The sequence below is a fragment of the Apteryx mantelli genome, chromosome 5 (genome assembly GCF_036417845.1).
Source record: "Apteryx mantelli isolate bAptMan1 chromosome 5, bAptMan1.hap1, whole genome shotgun sequence".
Taxonomy (NCBI): domain Eukaryota; kingdom Metazoa; phylum Chordata; class Aves; order Apterygiformes; family Apterygidae; genus Apteryx; species Apteryx mantelli.
This window is the reverse complement of record NC_089982.1, coordinates 86,250,078-86,275,149: the sequence shown is the minus strand read 5'-3', so window position 1 is coordinate 86,275,149 and position 25,072 is coordinate 86,250,078. Positions and strand designations below refer to the sequence as shown.

At 46.0% G+C, this 25,072-nt stretch overlaps 1 protein-coding gene across 5 annotated transcripts in view; it reads right to left on the bottom strand.

The window, feature by feature from the left end:
* Positions 1 to 25,072, bottom strand: part of EXOC6B (exocyst complex component 6B) — a 292,943-nt gene that overhangs the window by 53,573 nt on the left and 214,298 nt on the right. For all 5 annotated transcript variants that reach the window (XR_010884476.1, XM_067298408.1, XM_067298409.1 and 2 more), the window contains exon 20: positions 18,966 to 19,039. Coding sequence is in view for 4 of the 5 variants with exons in the window: in XM_067298408.1 (XP_067154509.1) it covers positions 18,966 to 19,039 (74 nt within the window). In the remaining variant the exon portion in view is untranslated. The remainder of the gene's footprint in view (positions 1 to 18,965; positions 19,040 to 25,072) is intronic.

Below are 25,072 nucleotides of genomic sequence, written 5' to 3'. Positions count from 1 at the left end.
GTCCCAAGAGGTTGGGGAGTCTCCGTTAACTGGATAAGGCCCCGAACACCCTGATCCAACTTTGAAATTAGCCCTGCTCCGAGCAGGAGCTTGGAGTGGAGACACCAGGGGGTTCCCTGCAGCCAGCACTATTCCGTGATACATGGTAAATTCTGGGATTTTTATTTATTTTTATTTTTTTGGAAAGAAATAAGAGTTATTTTAGATATCCTGCCTTAGGACAGCTCAGTGAATGTCTGAATCTGTCTCCTTACTCTTTATTAAGAAATACCAAGGATTACAAATGGGGAGAGAACATGACTGCTGGGAGAAGGACAGAGCAAGGAAAGGAGATAAAATGATAAAAAGGCCAAGCAGCAGCAACCACGCACATACGCAGGCACGCAGAGAAGTGCCAGAGAGGCTGGCAAAAACGGGGAGAACAATATAGCGGCGCTCCGAAAAGGCAAGGCGATTTTCCCACTAAACGTAGCCAAACGCAGCCGGGAGAAGTCACGAAGAGCCTAGTTACTACAGAAGGGCCAGGTTCTGCTCGAGACCTCGGCAGACTTCTCGCTTGCTTCGTTTGAAAAACACCCAACTTTCTCATCTATCCAAGCTCTCCGTCTTTAAGGAAAGGCGCAACTAAGAGTCTGCTGTCAGTCTTGGTCCCAGGCACCAGAACCAGGTGTCCTCGGGACACTGAAAGCGGGAAAACGCTACAGTCCTAACCTTGCATTCGGGTCTGGTCCGCAGAGCACAGCTAAAGGGGAATGCGATGCTCTCGCCGCCGCCGCCACCGCATCTGTGATGCCCCTGCTGGGGGGTTTCGAATGCATGTTCCACTGCTGGAGAAGATTTTAAATTTTGATTAAATTAAAAGAATATTGAAGTGCTTATTCGAGGGGAAAACACACCAAATTATGTAAACTCTGCAAACAGATACAATATAAAATAAAATTAAAAAAAAATAAAAAGGAACTTTCCAACCTTGGCACTATATCTAAACATTTCTGCGCCGGTTGTGCAAATACTTTGCACGCATCCTTCAAAGCGACCTTTAATGGGAAATCAGCAACCCAAGCGCCTTAATTCAAAACTTGCCTCCTGCATTAACTGCAACTGGAACTCGAACCCTGCCGCCGGGACGCCAACTGGGACGCGCCAGCCTCGCCGCCCAGCGCCCGGCGCCCGGCTCCGCTTCTCCCTGTGCTCCCAGCACCCCCTAGGGGCAGGAAAGCTCCAAGCCACCTCCGCCCGGGACCTGAGCCCGAGGTGCCAAGAACCGAACCCCACGCGCAGGAATTGCCTTCCTTCTCCTTGCCTGCCTCTTGCTCGGGGATTAAGTCTGCAAGTCGCGGCGGAGAAAGCGATGCACTTTATTTCCGTCCGGCTTATAACGGCTGGACTTGCTTCCCCGTTTCCAAGGGCGCGGAAAGGTGTTCAGAGATACGACCCTCACGCTCAACACGAAACGCAGCTCGTACAGGAAACCAGCAGGTCGTGTCCCTGGGTGATACGGTGCCCATTTAAAAATAAAGCCAATCGATACAATGCCAGCCAGTAACCGGGTCAAGCAAGCACCTCTCCAACCTCGGAAATCCCAGCGGTCTCCCCGCCAGCTCGAGGCTTCCCTGGAAGCAAGGGGTCTCTCGGGAGCCTGAGCGCAGCTAAGCAGTAAGCAAAGCGTCGCAGCAGAGGCCGGCACCTGCAAACCGTTTACGGAGGAGCAGACACTGAGAAAATTAAAACAGACCTCCGCAGTCCACCTGGCTACTTCTGCAGTCGCTTGACCCAGCTTCCAACACGGAACGAGGAGGCGGGAAGACACAACGCGGACACCGCGCGCTAGCCAAAGCAAGGATGCTGAATCCCCCCGCGAAGCCCTGCTGCTCTGCGAGTGGCCACGGATGACTAATAGCTCATGCTCAGAAACATGCTTTCCACAAACATCTCCAGATGGCCTGCGAAGGAGGGTTAAAACTCAGATTCCCACGGAGCAGAGGCGCCCTGAAGAGTTTTGCACAGCCAGCAGCCAAATCCAACGTCGGAAACCGCCGTGATCTGAATCTGTATCTCCCTGGAGATTGCAGAGAGCAAACCGAGCGTTTATCCCTTCAAGCCGTCCCGTTGGCGAACAAATTCATTAGAACAAATCAATTTAGAACTCCAACTCGGCTCTGAAAACAGCATTGTCTAAACCATCACTTGAACTTAGTCACTTTAGATCAGAAGGCCTCTCCACCCCGTATTTGACTGATCTTTATTCCGCAGAGCGTGTTAGACGAGGCTGGCCAAGGCTTTGGGGTAGAGCGTATATCGGGGCTGCTACCAGGAACGCAGCGGCATTGCCAAGCAGCAGCAGCTACGCTGCAGATTATCAGAGGCTCCGTTAACCAAAGCCTATTAATTGATTCAGGTCCTTAGTTTTATCGCCAGAAACAGATGCAATAAGGGTTTGAACTACGTAGAATCTGTTGAGCTTGTCTTCTGCTCCTCAGCGGACACCTCAGCTTCGGGGACGCCCACGGCACACAGCGATGCTCCATCGCTTGAAGCGATCCGCTCTCTCCCCACTGAAAAAGTAAAGTACTAACAGGGACAGCACGTTTTGTTCCCAGCACGTGAAAAAGGTTAGCAGAAAGAGCCTGAAGGAGCTCTTGTGCCGGAGACCTCCAGAAGCGCCGTAGCCGCGGGTGTCAGATGCCTCCACCAGGACGATACCTCCGAGCTCGGGCCGGGGCATGGCTCGGGGCGGTTTTGGAGGGGAAGGATGTCGCCCCTTGCAGCGCTCGTGCTGCTGCCCGCCGGGCTCCGGCCTGCTGGGGAAACCTCCAGCTGCCGCTGCAGCCCCAGGAAATGAACCGCCCCGACACCACGACGGGGTGCGATGCCAAGCTATGCTATATTTCACGGCATCTGTATAATGCAGCAATAAAAAGCTCACGGCATCGCACGGACTGCGCTTCTTCCAGCTCTTCAGTCCCCCCGCCCCTTTCCTGCCTATAAGCTGATCTCTAGACTTTTTTTTTCCCCCCCCTCCTTCTTCTGGTCTGGCCTAATGAACTGCTGAATCTATTCGACACCTCCAAGCCATGACAGATGGCTCCACATGTTGCTGCTAATGTGCTGGAAACCACCAATGGATGCAGCTTTCTGCCCGAGCACAGTACACCGCCATCGGAGGGCTTCGCTAAAGTGGTTTACATTTCAATGGGTTTGTGCCTTTTTCCACTCTTTATATCATAAGTGTGATGGGATGAGAGAAGGAATAAAAAAAATATATTATTTCCACAGCCCATTACATCACCTTTTCCTCTTGGAATACTTTTTAACTTCATGTATATTTATACATACATACACACATGTGCTGTACTATCTCTTTACTAGAACGGAATATTTTCGTCACAAATAAAGGTTTATTAAAAGATAATTGATAGGAAAGATACACCGCTCTTGAGGAGCTTGCGCTGAAGCGTTCTCCTGCCTTTTATGAAGAGCATCTCTCCCCAGAACGTGTATGTGCAAAGCTGGGCTCAGATCAGACCTCGTGTCTCCTGGAGGCCAGGCCATCTGCCCCCTTAGCAGGCAGGTGCTGGGGCACTGGAGGCATTTCCAAAAACACGCTGCCCTGTGGCGCCAGCATTACGTTCCTTCTCAGAGATTGCAGGAAAAACCACCGCCGTACTCATACCAGAAACGGAGTGCATGCAAAGCACGGGAGGACAAGCACAAGTCCGTCAAGGACCAGCCGCTAGCGTCGCATCCTTCCTGCAGCCCCGCAGGCGAAAGCTGCAAGCGACTGGAAGTCGGAGGGATCATTAAAGGCCCTAAATTACTGAATTTGCAAGCAAGTGTGTGAGCAGCGCGCACTCTTTGAGGCGAGGAACCCACCTCATCCGAGGTGCCAGATGCTGCTCGCACTAAGCTTCCATCCATTTTCGGGGATAAGAGGAAAGCAGCCTTCTTCTGCAAATTTGGGAATGACACGCACATATTTATTTTATCATCCTGATTCCACAACCGTATAGAATAATGTGCCCAAGAGGCTGTACAACAAGTTTGGACCCAGGTGATTTAAAATAATAATGCCTACCTCCATCAAGGCAGAAGAGAAAAACTGTGTGAACTCGGTTTGACCTTAAAGAAATCCCTTAACCTAAAAATATAAAAGACAAACTGTTTCCACTGAGAGCTGCTATATAAAACCACCCTCAATAAAAGTGCCGGACTTCTTTCAAACTAACCTCAAACATGAAGCAAATTCCAATGTGCTATTTTCCTCTGGCATCCTGGAATGTAAATCTCAAGGACAGAACTGGCTGTTCAAATTAGCTCCTACTCCTGCAGAAGCAATTGTTTTCAAACACTTTTGAAAAGTAATTCTGCATCGGGTGTGCATTCCAGGAAGACTTCCCACCCCCCTCCATATTTTAAACATTAAGAGAGCCAGAACAATAACAGACTTCAGACACTTCTGTTCCAAGTCGCCACACACACACACACACAAAAAAAGATGCATTTGTTGGGGTTTTTTTTTTTTCTTCCTTTAAGTCGTAATCACAACCTAATACCATGATGCCTAAGACCTTTTTGGACTGGAACATCCAGAGGCCAACAACAGGTTTAGATGAGAACAAGTCAATCCATTTACAGCAAGACTCGGCTTTCGTTAGAGGGTTTGTGCTCTGAGTCAGCGTTGGAGGACTATTTCTGGTTACGGGGCACACCCGGCACGACTATCTGCTCAGGTTCTCTTAATCTTCGCAACAAAGGATTCCTATCTACCATCGCTGTCATTCCTGATTACCACATCATTTCCACATCAGCCGTAATGTCAGCAACCAAATTAAGGTATTACATTCTGGAACATTTAACGTGATTAGATCTGAGGAGTATTTACTCTTCCACTTGGACAGATGCGGTGGTAGCGAACAGGAGGGTGGTACGATGCCAAGCGATTCTTGGCTTGGTACTCACCTATCGCTCCTTCTCTCTCTGCCTCGCTGACACCATCTAAGGCAAAAGCTGGACTTGCATTTTCCCAAAAGTGCTTCTCTGCTTATCACAGTGCTTCAGTCCATGTTCTAAACACACCAGAGTTTAAACAAAATTGAAAAGCATGGGCTTTCACCAGCAAAAACCTATTCTGAATTTCCAACCACGGGACCAACTCAGACCAGGGCTCACAGAGTCCAACGCAGGAGACAGAGCTAGATGTTGCACGTGAAACTACAGAAATCACAGAAACGAAACAATCTGCTGCTCCCAAGAGGTCTCATCCAAAAGAGACATGAAACCTCTAACTATGCGCCAAAAAAGAAAGCTTGTAGCCTCTTTGCCTAAATCAAACCAAGTCACAGCCCAAACTGGCCGGGCAACAATCACAGCTGAACAATTAACCCAAAAAACAAAACAAAACAAACAAAACACCCAAGAATCTAGTCACAGAGCTAAATTATCTTACTTAATTAACTCAGAATTTGCTCAAGCAAGATGAAGGTTCGTGACGACACACAGAACCAACCGCAGCTACTCCAGCAGATCATCCGGTAAGCGCAGGTCACACCACACATCTGGGCCACCTAACATCTACCATTGCAGAATAAAAAAGTTGCGTGTGTCAGATCTGGTCGAGAGCTCGTACAACTGTGAACACAGTCTTGGAGCTGAGTTTTCAAGCTTCACTCAAAATAACTCAAACATCTCCTGAGGACCTTTTTTTTCCCATGACAGTGTTGTTTCTCAAGCAGCTCGAGTGGGTATCAGGAAACAATTAAAAACACCGCCCTGTTAAAAACGGATTTGGTGCTCCGCCGTTCTGCAGCGAGACCTGCCAGCTAGGGGAAAGATTATTTTTTCAGTGGTTTCTCTGCAACAATACGAAAGGATGATGCAGCTCCCTGAAAGCTGACTTTCACGGATCAATCCAAGCAACAGCCTCGCTCCACAATTAACATGTCTATCCGGTCCAGCTAATGTGCTTGTTTACACTATCTGGCAAACGCCGGATCAAGTGTCGTTTCATCACCAGGCTTCTTTCGCCTAAGCCAAGACCAACAGACCATGGTGGTAATTTAAACACTGAAAGCACGCACGGTATCGATCCGCGAGACTTGACGCCAGCTAGCTGTTACGCTAAAACACATCCCCGAGGGAAGCGCCTTCAGTGGGGGCTGACAGAGAGGGCGAATTCAGCTGAATGAATGAGAAGGCCGCCGGAGAGATTAATATGCATGAGCCCATGACCTGAATAAACGTCGCATTTGGGGTGGTTTAAAGCACACGGCCATATAGCTGAATTTGTTAGAAGGAGCAGGGGATCAGCCAAGAGAGGAATGTGAAAAAACACCGTAAGCTGCTGGTGGGTCTCCAGGCAAATACCTGCCTGGCATACCTAACGAGCCCAACCGCGGCAGACGCAGCGCCTAGGAATGCGTTAAAGCAGCCCGTAATAACAGGAGCTGAATGAGCAGATTACAGCTAGCTATAACAAACACCGTCTGAAGGTACATCCTTCCCTTGCGCTCGACTCTCCTCCTCCACTTTTGGGATGCGGCTGTCGGCAAGCACAGAAAGGTAGAGCACCCGGTGGAAACCACCGCACCCTTCAGCAGCTGGTCCTTCCTGCTTTGCAGGAGAGACAGAGGCTCAAAAACGCCATAAAGAAACACTTTTTTGACAAGACAGGCATTGGTCACCCTGCCCCTCTCTACGTGCGTTGCAAGGGCCTCCTGCAGACCTGAGAGGCTGGGCCAGCAGGACACGAGCCAGCTCTGCACCAGGAGCGGAGGAAGCCCACCGGGCACCATGCTGGAGTCAACGCGCCTGCCCAGCACTTGGACTCCTTCGCTCAGGTCCAGCACTGCATAAACACATCCCCGTGGCTCCAGGGTTGGAGCTGGCTCAGGTCCCTTCAGCTTGGAGCACAGGCACAGTGAGGGCAGGCCTGGCTGCAGAAGGGTTGGAGATGCATCCTCTGAAAGGCATTAGCATCTTGCTATTAGCAATGCAAAGAGGAGGGGAGAGGACTTCACGATTCTGCCATTGTTTGACCTCGACTGGAGCCAAGTTAGATGCACATTTTCTCCGTGAAACCATAAGAAGCAACCTGGAACGCTACAGCCATTTCCAGAGGAAAGCTCATCTCAGCTGCAACCTGAAGGGCCCTTGGAGGTACCTCTCCCCTTTTCACAGGTGGAAGAGCAAGCCTTGAGTGGCTGATCCTAATGTAGAGGGCCTTTTTAGGGGGTTGAATCTGCAAAGCGGTGTTCACCCGGCTTCACCTCATCTCTCGAATTACTGCAAGCTAAGCGGGATGCGCTATGAACTGCAGCTCCAACCCATGCTCCCCTGGAAAGCACACACTCCTCTGTGAGCCACTTTCATTTCAACAAAAACCCCGTTTTACTGTTCCTCGCGCCCATCTGCCTTGCCACAGCCATCTTGAAAGTTCAAGAGGCCCTCTTGTTCCACAAGAAACCTGTTCCCGCTTCGTTCAGGCTTCATACCTGCCCTTTAAAGGTTCAGGAGCAACACCTCTTACGTCTTAGGCTGGTTTCACCTTCAGCCAGGTCCTCAACAAGACCCACAGCAAAGAACTGCCACTCCTCTGCTCTGGTGGTTAGACCAACTCAACCTTCAGCAATCAAAGACCATTAGCCTAATGGCTCTCTTCCCCCCCGTACGTATCCTAGCACACAGAGCTCTCAGCACCCAGCTAGTCTAACGTACAATCTTAGACGTTACACACTGTATTCGGGACACATACTAAAAAGAAGCAATAATAAGGATACTTACTGTAACACTTAGTCAAAAATTGCAGACCAGATTTCTAATGCTTGTTAAATCGCTGATGCTTTGGTGAAGTTTGTTACGCTTCTAGGATTAAGTGTTCGTTTTGATAACAGCCAGGAACGCGAAGTCAACCTGAAAGCTGGAAGTCAAGCGAGGGTATTTCTGATTTGTTCTCTTTCATGCTGGGTGTGAAGATCTGCCTCTGGAGGCCAAGTCCTCTGTTCCTGACTCCCTTGGTTTGCATAGGTTTATTTAAGGACAAAAACTGAAACTGCACTAGCACGCACACGGAGAACAGGACCGGCCGCGAGCTAGAACAAAACCTGCCTCATCCTCCATTGTTTTTACTAGTATCAAAGAGTCATAACCTCAAAGCTCAATTTTGCCACTACAAAAGATTTTAACATGCAAATAAACCAGTTGTCAGTCACACAACAGAGCAATTCAGGTCCTAAACAGAGGTATCCAACGCCCTTTTAGGCACCAAAGTGTGTCCAGCAGCTGCTACTCCAGCCAGGCACAGGTCTCTTGTCTGCCTGTACCCTGTGTACCAGTCCCTTGTGGATGTCTAGGGTACCTTTGGGCTTCTAAGGCTGCAGTAGATACCTACCTTTAGACACCTCAATCACTCCTCTCCTATTCCAGAGTAGGACTGCACTTAATCATGAAGCTACTGATTTAGAGCAACAGCACAAAACTTCCCACTATCATCAAAACAATCTGTAAACTCCTGCTTTTAATAGAACTAACCTATTAAATAACTCATTTATGCACCTAACATCAACATCTATTGCTTTTTGTTTAAAAACAAACACACATGCCCTGGAATTAACAGGACCGATAGGAACACAAGTTATTTTTATCACGGTGGAGGGGAAACTAATAGAAAAGTTGAAATAAATCATACTGTAATGTTTCTTGCTGTATAGTGCCACCTTGCTGTCAATTCATCAATAAAAATGACAACCCCGAAGGACTGAGGCTTTTGTAAAAGATGTGCAGTACCTTTAGCCTCAAGTAGCTTCATGAAGGAATCATAGGCTGAAATAGAGCGTTAAAGTCAGCTTAAAACACAACCCTGAGATCCTAACTCTGTCTTTATTTTGGAGGACACCTTCTCCTCTTTGCTGCTTTCTTCCAAAGCTCCAATACTGTCGTCACTCCTGTGCCTTCTCGCCACCGCGTTGTCTTAAGTATGCAGAGGTCAAGTTCCCTCTCCGCTGTTTTATCTTGCACAGGGCCCTTCCACTTCAGAACTGCCTGCCTTTCCCCACAAACCTTATCTCATTTATTAACCTCTTAATCCATGGGTCCGGCACTACATAAATGCTAGTCAATAGGTGCACTCTTTAAATCAAATGAAAAAAAATCAATCGGAGAGTCTGACAGCAGACTGCTCTGGGACCAGTCATCTAAGAGGCAATTAATACCTCATTCCTGAAGGATACGGGGTACCCAAGGCTTCTCAAACAACTGCCTGGCAATTAAAGTCACCTTGATGGATAAAAGCAGCAGCGGTCTTGTCTGGCATACTTTTCGCGGACGTTCATCACGCCACTGGTGGGTTTGGGGTTTGCGCATGTTATTTCAGAGAGCTGACTGTTTGACTGGCAAAGTGTCCCCATAGGCTTTCCGAGGGCTACCGCCTCCTTGCTCGGAAATGACAACCGAGCAGTCCGGCTGCACTTGAGAGATCCCGAGGAAAGGAGCTGCACACGTTTGCATAGGGATACCGTTCCCCCCATGGCTTCAAAGACAAAACCGCTCTGCAAAACTGGCTTTGCCACCCACCGAGGCCCAGCCGACCCGTTCCAGGGAGACGGAGCAGCTGAGTCGAGCTACCCGTTCTTCGCTTTCACAAAGCGAAAGGAGCACTCTTAAAAGAAATAAAATTAAAAAAAAAAAAAAAAAAAAGGCACGCCGCAAGGTGAAGCTAGGATGTCACGAAAGGCAGCTCAATAAAGGTTTCTTTATGGATGGCATTTCCATTCAAGCAGCGGAGCTTTTCCTCGCCAGCTCAAAGAGTGACAGCTTCGGAGCACGCACAGCTCGCGGGAGCGTATTGGGTTTCACAGGCGGGGAGCCGGAGGTGAAGGGCAAGCACCTCTGGCCCTCTCCGTTCCCCCTCAATCCTGCCTCAATCAGCGGGTTAAAGGTGAAAGTGGGCCTTATAACTCAAGCGGTGTCCGTTTCCCTGGTCGGATGACGGTCTCACAATCTCCTGCAATTAGAGGGCACGCTGGGGAGGAGATCTTTGTTGCTACCAACAGGCTTGCTAAGAGCATCCAGCTCCCGCTGCGTATGGCAGACGCTTAAAGTAACAGCAACCTGCTCTAGGGTGGAAGAACCCCGAGCACCTCCAAACACGAGGCAGCGAGAGTTGAGGGTCCCCAGGATCTACAAGTCTTAGAGGGAAGAATGCAAACTAAAATGTGTTGCCAGTTTAGATGCACTGTCCCCTTCCGCTGAGATTCCTCATGGAAGCAGAGTCCCATCTGGCTGCACTGCTTGTTCTACCATAAAATATATATGACGACAACGTAAAGGAATAACAAGCAATCACATAATGTTTTACTGAACTGTTTTCAGCTCAGTATCCAGCTTTGGAAAGGAAGTACAAGTTCACTATTAGCTTCAAGCCTGCTCAGCAGATCTGTGCAGCAACATGGGATGTGTGTGGACAAAACCCAACCCCCTGGACTTGGGGTTGACCACAGCGTGGGAAGCCCAGTCATTCCTAAGGAAACCACAAGAGTCAGCTTACAGCACCAGTTAAGTTGAGAACAACAGGTATGTCCTTCTCCACCATTTACCGATTTCAACAGGAGTTGGACATCTAAGCAATTCAGGTATACTTTTTACATGACTGCTTGGGGAATTTAACACACAACTGCGAGGTAGCAAAGTCCTTTCCTTTTTATCAAACTCCTCAATAGCTCCTTTGATTTCTTTTATCTAGAGAGAAAATCTCTGAACGAGAAAGGATTTAACTGTTTTTTTGTTTGTTTTTATTGTTCCAGTCTGTAAAGCATCAACAGACTCCACAATTTCCATTGCTATGCCCTAACGAAAGAAACCCAGGCAGAGCTTTCTGCCTAAGAGAAGTGCTAACAGAGGATGTTTGCACTCTTGATTTTTTTTTGTTTGAAGGCTCTGGGGAGCACCCAGGCTCTTTAATTCCTCAGCGTGCCAATACGTCCTTCCTGGATAAAGAGCGATGGATCCTGACCGAGTCCGAGCAGTCGACTGGACTAGGGATCTGTGTGATTTTAATATAATTGAACTACAAAGGGCTATGTTTAAAGTAACACTAAGACTAGCTTAAATCCACCAAAGCAAGAAAATTCAAATTTAAGGCTCTAAATCTGCTCTGAACTTATGCCTTTGTGTGTCTTTCTCTCTTCCCATTCTCTTTTTGCAGAGCACAGCGAGCAGCAGCCAGGATTTTCAGCACAAACTTTGAACCATCCTTCCTTTGTGAGTCAGACATTTAACATTGATTTAAAAATAAATTACTTAATGTGCCCTTTTCAAATACTGTTGTTTTTTAGGCACTAAAAAACCCATGCTCTTAGCCTAACAAGCAAGGAAAACATTGGTTTGGCCAAGACGCCGGAATGTCCTTGCTGGTCCTCTTACACTGGCTTAGCCATGCCCAGGGGACTCCTGCGCGGCTCCCTGAGCAATGCTTGCCTGATAATGCCTGTCTGAGCACATCTCCACGGGCCTTCGCATAAAAACGTGCCAGAGTGGGGAAAAGGTGCCGGTATCTTTTGTCTGCAAGGGGTCTCCAGCACAGAGAACCTTTCCCTACGACGACCCTGGGCAGGTTGAGCACTACCAGAACTACACACAGTCTACGAGCGCGCTCTTGCACACCGGAGTCCAGATGGAGGTTTAGGAGGTACCAACACAGCTTATAAACCGTCTTGCTTCTTTTTAGACGTGTCACAATTGCTCTGAGAAGTAGAGCTTTCAAATCAGGGTCCAAAAGAAAAAGCACCTACGACACGACCAACAGGGGTTAAAACAGACGGTGCTAACACCAAGGCAGAAGGATCAGATGGTATGAAGACCATGAATCAGGTAAAAAAGGGCCCATCATTAAGCATTTGGTTCTTTTTTTAATCATCCCCTCCATCTTATCTTTGTACTTTTTCACCTCTTCCAAGTCTCCTAGGACAAGGGAGAGTTGGGGTGGGGAACAGACAGAAGGAGACACCTGAACCCTTGACCAACAGAAATGGAAAGGGCATTCGGAGCACATGGGGTGACACAGAAAGAGGCCCCACGTGCTCACGTAAATGTGGCGGGAGAATTTCCAGCAGTTCAGGAGCTGAAGCTAAGGGTCAGGGCTCCTGGGCACCACAGGCCCTGGTGATTCAGTCTGCTCGCAGATGAAACATGTACTATGCTCTCTACCACAGAGGGTTTCTTTCACCTCTACAGCTTCCAGAGAAGCTGAATGGAAGGGTATGGCCAACTCCACCTTCCAAAGAGGTAGGTGATTCATACAGTATGAATACATGAAATTCATAAAGTTTATACAGGCCTCAAGAACTCTCTGACTTTACATTAGCTATTACTTTCCACCAAGTGATTACAGCAAATATTTTCAAAGGCAAACTGTTAGTTTTAAAATACAGGTTTAGAAAACTCATCCTTGGGGGAAAAGGTTAATGGACTAGTATTTTTTTGGTGATGAAATTATTGTATTATCCCATGCAGATAACTTCCAAGAGGAAACTCAGCATGATGCTGGAGAGGCCTGGAGAGCACTGAGGTCCAACATAAATTAATAACAGACTACAGCTTTTAAATCGCTTTCCCCAGGCAATCTGGCATTTAGAGAAACTAGCATAATTTGGGCCTACATAGGTAGAGAGGTGTGACAGAGGATGAAGACGAGAACATCTCCACTTCTGAAAAGCTGATATGGCTATGGTTTCTGGATGCCTAGAAAATCATCTATCACATTCAGGAGTGCTGGGGAAAAAAAGAAAAATATTTAATCGGCAATAATGCGTTCTGCTGTAAGTCAGACTCATTTGGCCTACTTTTTCTGGTCTCCATCATCTGTTTAGACTCTAAGTTCTTCGTGTTTCCACAAGACCCAGCAAAAATGGGCAGTTATTAGTTGGCCTGTAGGCACCACCATAATGAACACGATTAATAATGGTTGATGCATTATCCAAAAGATATCAATCAGTGGAAGGAACTCGGAGAGGAGCAGCAAAAGTAATTAACAGCCTCAAGATACGATCTTAACAGCAAATACCTATATTTAAGGTAATGATAAAACTAGTTCAAACCCATCATTGCAGGGTAATTAAGAATTAAGGTTGCAACTGGAACATATGTCTTCACACCTCTTATTTCCTTACTGCACAAGAACAAGATGACATTTACAATGAAAGATTAATAGAATTCAACATTTCGCTTGGCGCCGTGTGGGATACAATGGCAGGCAGGTCACACGTAGGATGGTTCTCAAGAGCTACCCCTAGGAGCTTCTGATAGCTGAGCGGAAGATGAGAACAGGGTGCTTGAGTCCACACAAGCAATGATTAACCAATTAAAAGTAAGCACTAATAAAGAAGGACAGAATACAGGGTAAAAACAGAAGTAGAGGGATGCAGTTAAGAAGAAAGAAGAGAATATAAGTTAAGTGAGATGTAAAAGGTAAATATTCTCTTTCTCCCTCAGGCACGGTAAAAGTCTCCTTGCAAGGGGCATTGACAATTAAAGAGAACTAGAAACCCAACAGTACGAGAGTGCTTCTCAAGAAAACCAGTGCACGGATCCCCCAAGAGGCAGCCTTTGCCCAGACCAGCGCAACGGACGTTCCTGAGAATCAGTCAAGCTGCTATGATCAAGACGTGTGAGGTAGTGGGCCAGGCAGACGGCAGTCTACAGAGCAATTTGGAGACGGAAAAAAGCCACTGGCAAGGAAGTAGATTAGATGAAACCAATGAGTCACCTTTTCATCTCTGCCTTACTGCATTCAATGATTAACGCCACAGCTACTCTGTCTGCAGCTCCTCTTATGACAACCTGTGCTTCAAAGACGCAAGCAAGTACATGTGAAGTGAAGACATCTCGCAGAGATATTTAGCTTAATTGACTCTCCCTCTAATACGATTTTCAACTTCTCTTGCGTATACCAGCAAAACAAGTGGGGGAAAAAAAAGCCAAACCAATTTCATATCTAACAAGCCTCTCTCCACACCACTGCACACGCGTGGGACTGGCAGTGCCTTTTGCAGCAGGCCTAGAGCTCAACCGACGTAGGGACTGGCTCTAAGGCTCATCCAATGTCTTGTTTCCACACTGCTCCTCAGGTATCTCATTAGGTTTTACAAGGCAGGGAAACCACTTTTAACTGTAAAAATAAGTATAAAAACTTATACTTTTTACTTATAAAAATAAGTAAAAGAACAGGGCTCCCTGCCTGGTGGCAACGAACCTATGAACATGCATGCTGTCCCTGGTGCTGTCTCCAAGCTCTTCAAGGGGCTATCTCCCTGCCATTAAAATGCCTCAAGTAATAAAGTAGAGAGGTGGACAGAACTTTGCAGCGCCATCTCAAGGCACTGACCCACACGGCCATGGCCACTAAGCCCTGATTTGCAAGGGCTTTCCCTCAGCCAGCATGCCCGGTTTGGATACTGAAGCCCTGGACTGTCCAGTACCTCTCTCCAGCAGAAGTAGGAGAGAGGTCACCACCTCGCGTGGTGCAGGCTTGTCTTGCACAAGTCAAAGCCTTCAGTGCCTTTAAGGCAGCCAACCACCAAGAGACACCACTTACACATGGGGTTTTCAAAACTCCATTTCACTACTGATCATCTTGTGTTTTGACTAAAGCCGAGCTGGATCTCTACAAAACCCAGCATTACTGTGTCTCTCAACATAACCTTAAAGTTCCCCATTGCCGTATCCTTCAACTGACCAGACATTTCTAAAAAAAACAAGTGTGGAACCACTAAAGGCAGACTTCCCACGGACCTCTCACAAGGCTGAGCTACCCAGTGGATTCTCTGACATCTGAGGCATGAGTTCACACCACAACTTTTCTCTGTTATCTTGGCCAAAAAGTCACGGGACTGTTATACCTCTGAAGCCTGCTAACCCTCAGTCAAATACAGCTGAAACAGAGGATTCAGAAGTTATTGGGGGAAATCAAAAGAAAGACGGAATGCCTGCACATTTTATAAGGCTAAACGTTCCTGCCTAACTTTTTATGTCATGCCTTCTAAATGGAAATAAAACCTCCAGCGACTACGCAAACAATGCAGAGAAGAGAGGAAATTCGTTTGAGGGGAAGAAGAACGGGGCACAGAACGGGAGTGGAAGGGAAGCGCGTTCTTCAGGGGGATGTTCCTTTATCAAGCATCCTTATCAAAGGTAATAGGGAAAAATTAATGCATCAGAGGGAGACCTCTCACTACCCAACTGGCTGGCACCCAACGCAAACCCACAATAACCACATCTGGCTTTTGAACACAGTAAAAAGAACACACAAAATGTTTGCTATTTGACAAGTGGCAAGCAGAGCAGCTGCTACACACCCAGAGATAGCGTTTGCCTCTCCTGCCTTACTGACGGGGTTTGAAGAGGTGGCATTCAAATTCAGAAGCACCGTCAAGTTACCGCCATTTATTACGTGAAACAGGAAAAGGATGGAGTTAGAGCAGTGAAGCCTCATTGCCCTCACCCCTTGCACATCTGCCTGCCTACAGCAAGATGGGCTCCAAGTCAAGTTTCTCTAAATCCAGCCTCATGCTGAAGTTTGCATTTCCAGTGGAAATTCAACACACAGGATTTACAATCCGCTGGACAGACGCAGAGGCCTGGAGTAAGGAACACTCTCAAAGTCGGCTAAGATGTTCACTCACTAGAGCCCAGAGTGAAATTCTTCAAGTGCTGGAGACAGATTTTCCTTGGCGACAGGCCACAACTGTCGATCTGGCTTCTAGGAGAGATCAGAATGGCTGCGGATTGCAGCGACTTCAGAGACAAATATAAAACCTTCTTCTGCAACCAACTTTCTTATAATAAACCCATGAAAATGAAAAGCTAAAACATTTCCAGCTGGCTGGAAGCTGTGGAGAGCACAGTGAACTTATTGCATCTGCTGACTCGGGGCTGATTGGAAGTCCCCTGAAACTCTTCAGGGGTGTTTGGACATCCAAGTGCCTAAGTCGCTTCTGCAAGTAAGATGCGGAAGGCTAAATTATTTAGGCGCCTCTCACATTGCAGCAAGGTTATTTATGGAACCGAATTTACATCAGATTTCTAACATATAGCAAAGAGTGAATAAGCGCAAAGTCTAAACTTTAAGGGAAAAAGCAACTGCTGCTTCCTTGTAAAGCCTTAAATATTTGAGTAGCACTGCTAGATCGTTCTTATAAAAAGACTTTCACAAAAAGATTTGAGATGTGACTTGGTTGACTTTATCACGTCATTAAAAGCATTTATGGATTTAGAATTGTCCCAGGATGCAAAGGGAAGTTGCTTTTTAAATTATTGTCTGCTCTAGGATAGTTTCAGTGGCTAGTATGGATTTTCCCCGTAAATCTGAAGCTCTGAAATCAGTCTACAAAACAACAGAATAGCAATTTGGGTTCTCTGGGCTTGATTCTTTTCCTCTTGACCATATAGTAATGAATTTGCTCCCAGTTTTGCTGAGCACAAGGGGAGAATCAGGATCTCTTTGTACAGAGGGATCTTACATTTGAGTCTAGTGTCCTGAACAAGGAGAAATTCTGATGCGCCTAGACAATAGTATTTAAACAGGTTTTATTTTTCATTATAGGGATCTGTATTTGAGACAGAAACTCCTTTACCCAATCACTATATTCCTCTACCATTTTACATTTCATTGTACTAGAAATAATTTCAGTCATTCCCTTAAAGCAACTTAATCCCACATTACTTTGACAATTTTATCTACAGTTGCTCTGTAAGAGCTCAAAGCTACTATTACTGAAATATAATGTCATATTCAGTGACTTAAAAGAGCCAGGGAAGAGGAAGAATGCAACATCCAAAAAGAAGAAACGAAAAATAAAACAAGGGACGACCTCTCTGTGCTGTACCTTCATCCATCCACCCATCCTTCGAGCTCCCTGCTGCTCCCAGGCCTGACAGCTGCAGGCGCAGCCCTACAAGAAGTGCCACTGGTTGAAGGGTCGTGAGACACGGAGTTTGGCTACACAAGACACATCCCAGGATAGGCGAATCGGCAACATCAAAGGAGACTGGGAACTGCCTCGTCTTTGCATGTTATTGCTAAGCCCGATAAACTGGTGATAGGTGGCCTCTGCTCTACTTGGGACAATCAGATGTTGTCCACTATCTGCACAATACTCTGTCTTATCCACACAGCATCACTATTACCCAGAAGAACATCTAGGACTGCCTGTTTTCAACTGAAACTCAACAGGACCAAGCTTCACCCCTTTCTCTTTGCACCATTCAGAATAGTTATTATCTTTAAACTCCATAAAAAGCTGGGACTATCTTCAAAAACAAAGATGAAAATGCCCTGTACAAAGAAGAGTATTTGACAGAGGAGGAAGAATTGTAGAGGGCTACTGTTTAGCTTTCTCCTCACCCAAGCTGAATTCACTTGGCTGCGTTTTGCACTTATGAACCGTACAAACATTTCGCATAACCCAGCCTGCTGCTAACGCACTGGCTCAGAGCGGCTGAACCTCACAGAGCATTTTTAAGGCATTTCATTCTTCAAAAAGCCACAGCTTTCCTCTTCAAAATCCCTGCATTCATGTCTTCGTGCTTGGAAAAAGACCAAAGCCTCCACACTTCCTTATGCCCAGGAGGTTGGGAGCACATTGCGTATTGCAGTCAATAAAGTGCCAAGAAGCTAATGAAGATAAAAGTGTCAACACATAGCAATGATAACACACACCTTTCCCGGGTAGCTATTCCGACCATTTTGCAAACCGACCTGGCAGTTAATCACACGCCCAAGTATGAAACATGAACGTGCGGCATCGTTATTAACAACCTTATTGCTGCTTTGCAGAAGTGTCATCGGATGACAGATTGCACTGCACATCAATTGGATTCAGAGAACTTCTCAAACCATTACGGGTTAAAAGCGGCTCCAGCATGAAACAGAGTCACAGTGGTAAGGAGATCATCGATACAAGGGATTATGCAGATTTAAGAAATACCCTCGGCACCCGAAAGTTTTCAGAATGCAAACTACGTCAACCCTGAAAACAAGAGGCACTGCATCATGATGGCAGGAGGGACAAAGCCAGGGGGGTTTAACAGACAAAAAAAGATTGTTTTAATAGGAGAGAAGCATCAGTCATTGAGTCTTACTTCATTCAGACTTTCTATCCAACCCATCCATCTTCGGTGCCAAGAGATGACAGGACCACCTCACTTTTCCCCCCCAGCCTAGTATATCAATAATGCCCATTTCTACCCCTAACAAATGACTCACTAGAATGGCGCTTTTCCCTAAATTGGCTTGCCAAGCCCTACAAATGCCTCAGTACCTGCTATGGTCAACTGGGCTATAATGGGGCCCCTCGAGAGGTGGGCACCGATGGGTGGAGCCTTTCCCAATCATCTTCCTCAGCAGCCACTTTGTCATTCATGGCTGGGGACCATCTGCGGAAGAGGGGACGGCGGAGGGGGAGGAGAGTGGGAGACCGGTGGAAACCTCCCCCCGCACACGCACACCCCTCCCCACACAACCCCGAATGCAAATTCCTTCGCCCTCGCCAAACGCTTCTCTGGGCTTTATCTGCGAACAAAAGTGGCCCAGGCAGGCGGGCTCTGCATCAGTGCTCTCTCTGTTAGCAACACCTGCTTGGTGTCAGCTGGGAGGGTTGCGGAGGTGTCTTTTTGCCATGTCTACAGAAGCCAACCACAGCACAATGGCCCCCATCGCCTAGGGTCACTCGCGGCTTTCTTTCGCTCCCCCGTGCCACCAGCCCTTTTCACCTCCACCATCTCGAGGACCCCAGAGGGCTAAAGAAGGAGGTGGCTTCGAGCGCGGGGAGGAGGGGGAGCGCCTTGTGGGGGGGAAATATAGGTCTCTGGCGTAAATCGCCGACGCCGTTTCCCCTCCTCTCCCTTTCCTTAAGACCTGATGGTCTTCAGTCACACATCTTAAAAGAAAAACAAAAAACAAAAACACAAAGACTTACTTGTCTCAAGTCGATGAAGGCCAACTGCAGCGTGTCCCCTTGGAACCCAGGCACTGGGCCGGATCTGGCAAACTCTGTGGGAAAGAAAAGAGGATAAAAAGCGCCTTTAACTAACCATGGACAGGGAGATTGGCAGACGGATGACAGGGAAGACAAGAGAGGCTGGGGGAGAGGAGGACCGCACTTCTAAGGAGTCATGTCTCCCTCCCTTCAGCTTCTTTGTTCGCCCTTCAAAATTCGTGTCATCAAAACACCATTAATTCCACCGTCCTGACAGCAAGGAAACTGTACTAATTCGACCTGAAATTTATTCCCATGAGCCGTACTGGGCTTCAGAGTATTTGTTTTGTGAATGGACAAACAACTTGCCGAGAAGAAAGGGGGGGATGGGGGTGGAAAAGTTTTTCCTCTCAACACAATAAAATCTTCAGCTGTGAAACTCTTTTCAGTTCCGAAAGCTATTTATATTTTAGGGCGCTGAAGGAATTTTCTAATTTCACGCCTGTCACCAGGCTCCATAAGCATTCATCAAAAAAATATGCCCAGCCGCATCATTAATTATGCGGCAGCAGATTATTTGCATTATCTGGTATGGCGCATTATTGCCAGTATACGGTCACCCCAATGGGAAGAATCGCCTCCATTATGCGGCGTATTTATTTATTTTGGATGAAGACATCTGACAACTGAATAACGTTGGCTTCTAAAGCGAAGAGAATATTTAAGGCCACATTTACCTCCTCCTAGTGTAATCTGGCCACAAAATCATACTTAAGTCATTTATTTTTCTTCTAATTTATTATTTAAACCAAGTCTAAAACCACCAAGGGGGACTCTTACAAATTCATGTTAGAAGACCCTAGCTCTTCCACGTCATTAACAGCTTTTACGTGGTAACGTTCATAAAGCCAATGACTGCGTGTATTCAGGTGTGTGTTTTGAAGATATCTCTGAGGTTGGTTTTGCCCAACTTCACTATATTTTTGCCGTCTTTAGCGACAGAAATAATGGCTTCATCTCTGCCCTCAGTGCAACTTCTCATGACCAAGCAGACCTAGTTTGTAAAGCCACCAAAGTTGCTGTACAGAGCAAGCTGCACTCTAGAACGGAGAGTTTCCATGAGCCGCAACTTAGCGTAACTGTAGAAAGGAAGAAGTGAGGGAAAAATATACACCAAGGAACACATTTTTAAGTTAAAGAATGCCAGGGCCCTTATTGCCCCACTATTGTGGTATTTTCCATACAGGAACCCTCAAAACATCTCCTGCAGCTCCACAACGCTCAGGAAGAAGGAAGGCTCTGCAACAAGAAAGGTGGATTTTGCCTTCTCTCTTCATGACTGCGCAAAGATACTAAGAGACAAAGCCTGTCCTTTCCTTAAACCCTAAGTAGAGTCACCTCACGCCAGATGGTCTTCTCCTTGAATGCTTCTCCTTCCAATAGTTATCTCATTTTCAAACAAATGCCAAGAAAGAAGGAAAAAAGTCATTGAAAAGCCCTATTTTTAAAGATGTCCTATAGTAGCCCAGTCATATGAGCAGTCCCCATAGCTCTTCTGAGAGCAGACCAACAAATGAGACAGACAGGGTTCAGCCCTGTTCCTTGACTGCCTGCTTTCTGGAAGCCAGACAGAGATTATTTGTTGGTTTTCTTGCTCCAACTTTCATTAAAATCTTGGGTTGGAGAACATCCTTCAATACAGACACAGGTACCTCCAGGGACACAGTGGCCAGTTTCAGACATCCCCAGTTCTACTTCTTAATAATTTCAGATGCCAGAAGCGCTCTAAGATTGAAACGATCACTCATCTTTGTACTGATCGCTCAAGTGATTCTGCTGCAGGACAATGAGACGAGAGAGAGTTTCTCTTTGCAAAGTTAAAGCAAATCAATTTTGTTACAAAATCTAGACATACTGATGAACAAATATGGCTTTAAAACCATTATTTTTATCCAATCCTACTACTAGAAACAGATAATAAACAAGAAAATGTATATACATGAGTGCCAACATTTAGACTTTGAAAAGGCAAAAGCCCTTGACAGAGCTTCAACATAAGTCTGAAAGACAGGTGGAACCATCCACAGTTGGATGTACGGACTTTTTGTCACTTTTGCCCAAAACATGATTGAACAGAGAAAGGAGCCACTCAGCTTCCAGCCAGTTTCACTGACCAGTGCTGCAACGTTTAGGCTGCAAGTACTCCACGGTGATTTACATTTAAGCTCAAAGCTGTTTTAATTAATTCTAACTATACAGTCATTTTAATGTACGTTTGCTATAAAACTTGATTGTAATTTGCTGAGGCAGAACACACACACAAGGGAGGACTAACACACAAGCTTTCTGACTCTGACCTGCAAGGGATAAATCATCTTCATGTATTTGTTATATGCTCTCCATCTCATCTGGAAAAATTATCCCAAAAGCCACATCAGTCCTAAAACACCCCTACTTTGAAAAAGCACGTACCTGAAAATCTAAAAAAAAAAACCTTTTAGATGTGAGAAATAGCTTTCTAGCTTCTGCTCGTGAGATGAAGCCACCAAGGGCTGGTTGATGCCGCAGACTTCACTGGGTTGAGGTACGTAACAAAGGACTGCCTGACTGCTATGTCCCACGCTCCACGGATGGGGTCACGTCATGTTACTAATTACATTTGAAACAACATTGGAAAACAAAAATCCTAAAAGGATTCCATCAAAAACAACCTTCTATTTTAGATTGAAGGGCTTAACAGCTGCTAGAAATCCATATAGAAGCACACATGGAGTTGTGAAATTTAAGATTTTCCCAAAGACATGAATTTCAAATACTCACTGAGTGGATCTTGAATGTTTTCACAAGACTTGTGAATATATCGCTATTGTCATCGGTCATCCATAAACCAAGATGGATTTAATGCCAAGACATGGTTGCTCACCTTTAGCTGTCTCCTGCTAAGCAACCATATGGGAGTAACGGGAGTAACACTGCACTTTCACACTGCACATTACTACAGCGGTAGCATACTGAACATGCTCTTTATGAACCAAGATCTGCTCAAACGGTAACACTCATGAAAGAAAGGACTGGGGCCTCTCCCACCTTAGCAATGCACTTGACATCCAAGAAGTGAAACGGCACGTGAGATCATATTATTTGTATCACTGGAGAAATGAGATCAAGAATACAGCTCACATACTAGAAGAAAGCTGCTGCAGCAATTGCCTGTAGGGAGCCAGGAGAAGACTGAATGCAATGCTTCACCCCACGGTTGTTATAAAAATAGTCGTACCTTCTGTAATCGTAGGTCACATTTTACATACCAATGCCACAAACTTATTTTGGAAGGAGAAACGAATGAAGTCTTAAAGAAAGAAAGAAAGAACAGAACGGAGCTTTAAAGGAAGGACACAGCCAGTTCTTCTTGGTTTTAATCTCTTCAACCAGATTTCAGGATAAATTTCTCAGAACAACCGAGCACAGTGCTGGCCTCAGTACTGTCGGATTCGTTCATTGTACTTTCTCCACCACCACGGCAAGTGGCAAACATAGCAAGCCACCTACAGTACAGCCCCTTGAGCAGAAAATCACAAGAGAATAGAGCAGATCAGTATGCGGCTGTTTGTACAAAGCATTTAGCCAGGCTAAAGGTTTGAGAGACTTGTGTTCAGGCCAAAAAAGTAATGTCTTTGCAAGGTCTACAGGCTTGGGCCACCCAGGGCAGGTCACAGAGGGACTCTAACCTCTCTTCCAAAACATTTCAGCAATGAAAGAATCAAGGAACAGGAACCGTTAAGCCCTTTACAATGAACAAAGAATAAAGAGTTCAAACAAACACGAGAGAAAAGGCGTCCACTGTAAATTAATTATACAGAATTGGAGAATCTCTTTTTACATACCGTACACAGTTACACAGACAGGGACAGAGAGTGTCTTACATATACTGCGTGGTTAAAACACACATAGCTGGCTACTTTATTCCTCAAAAACATCATTCTGAGGGTAACATTTAGTCTAATTTATGTGACAGCGCCAGAACATAGGATGGCAGACCTGCATGATCCAGAGGCTACCATAGCTCCTGTTCATGAGAACGTGGACAACACGCTTGTGATCACGTTGCTCACGCACAAGGCAGCTATCCCAAACCTCCAACAACTGAACCTCCACACCACATTGCTCCAGCCGTGGACACACTCATCTCCACCTAGGCACACCCTTGTATGCCTCCTGTCGGGATTACAGGAGAGCAAGCCCAAGAGACATTTCTGGGCTAAACACAAGACTTCGTGGTTAGAGCCCAGGTCTTGTATCTGGGGAAACAATGACCTCGTATTCATTAATGAAAACAAGGTGGCATGACTCACAGTTGTCTTCCTTAGACAAGCTCTCAGAAGACTATCTTAGAAAAGCCAAGTGACAGGATCCCTTACAGCTCACCCAGAAAGGCAAAAATCACCCCTTGAGAAAACTCAAGCTGAAGAACAAATTTCTGCATGGAATCTGGAGAAGATCACAAGGAAAAAAAGGTGAGAAATGATGGGTGGGAATTTGGGCAAGACAAACAGAGAAAAAGTCCTTTGGGGAGAAGTTCTACTATTCTCTTCCCAATTTCTATATTGAGCTTATACTTCACCCATGTCATTTCCAGGCCAAATTATCAAAGTTCATCCCCATCTGTGGATTTCCTGAAAACTGCAGGAAGAGGGAGGAATTATCCAAAATATACCGAACTAGGTCAGATTAACAAAAAAAAAGTCCCTGCCTGTCATTTGTTCCTCTCATGGAACAAAGACGAGCCTGGAATCCTGTTAGTTTGCAGCGACAAGTGGTCCACAGGGATGTCCTGGACTTCAGGCACTGACTGGGCTGGAGGGCATCCACAGCATCAGAGAGGAACTCCTCACAGCTTGACCACCAGATGTTTTAAAGTAGAAGAAAAGGGAACTCTTCAGATGAAATCGCAAGAGTTGTGAGCCAGGAAAATTGGTATCTGCCAATTTGTAGAACAGGGCTGCAGAATCAAGTTACGGATCTACACAGGTTCCCAAACCCATAACCCAAGATGCATGATGAAAGTCTTTGGGCAGATACGAAACTCTCAGCTCCAAAGAAATACTAATACAAGGAAAAGTGGAACGAGCAACTCTCAGCACTACCTTATCAAGCTGAAAAGGTTCACAAATACCAATAGGGTGTGTCTATGTCGGGTGGGGAAGGGAAGGTTGGTGAGCAGCTAGGGAACTGTTTAGTTAAACAGCAAGCTCTGAAAACTGCCTAAACTAAAGGAGTTAAGCATAGATTGGTCTTGAAACTGAAAAAGTCACCTTACAGAATGACATGGGGCAAATAATCAGAGGAGACCAACTAATAAAACTCTGATCTCTCTTTACTATATAAAGCAAAACTGAAAACATCTTATCTAGTTTAGACCATGAGAAGATTAAAATCTAGGTGTGTTATATAAACGAGCTCTCATTTCATTATTAGTTTCTTTCCATTGCTTTTCACTTGCTGAGAAGAGGAAGTGAAAGACGAGGATTTTCAGGAATCCAACTCCACTTTCAAAGCCTCGTTTAAATAGGTGTGGACGGAGGCGTCTCCTCTTCCTAAAGTGAGTTGCAAAGGAATGTAGAGATGGGTTAATATCAGATGAGCGTCCTGGTAACAAAGGAGAGCACAACAAGGTGTTGGAGATGGGGGATATCCCAAATGTCGTAGCAGACAGCACAAGTTAGAGAGACAAGAGGACAGGGGAGTCTGAGCAGAGGCTGAGATGATCTAGTGGTTCTAGCAATAGGTTTACAAAGGAGATGGAAGAGAAGGAAAACTTGTACACAAATACAAAAGCTAAAACGCTGAACAACATCTCAACAAAAAGGACGCTTTTTTTAATAGCTCACTGATGGAGAGTCATGCGCTTCTCCTGCATATTTATATGCACTAATTCACCAGGAATCACTTTCATCGCCATTGCGAGTACTCCGCAACCTCGAAGAAAGGTCGTCTGAGGAAAATGCAGGCAGCGCTAAAGACATTAATGATATACCCTGGGGAGCTAATTCACAGAGAAATAAGGGAGGATAAATCTAAGTGTAGGAAAGCAGCACAGCCACTGGCCA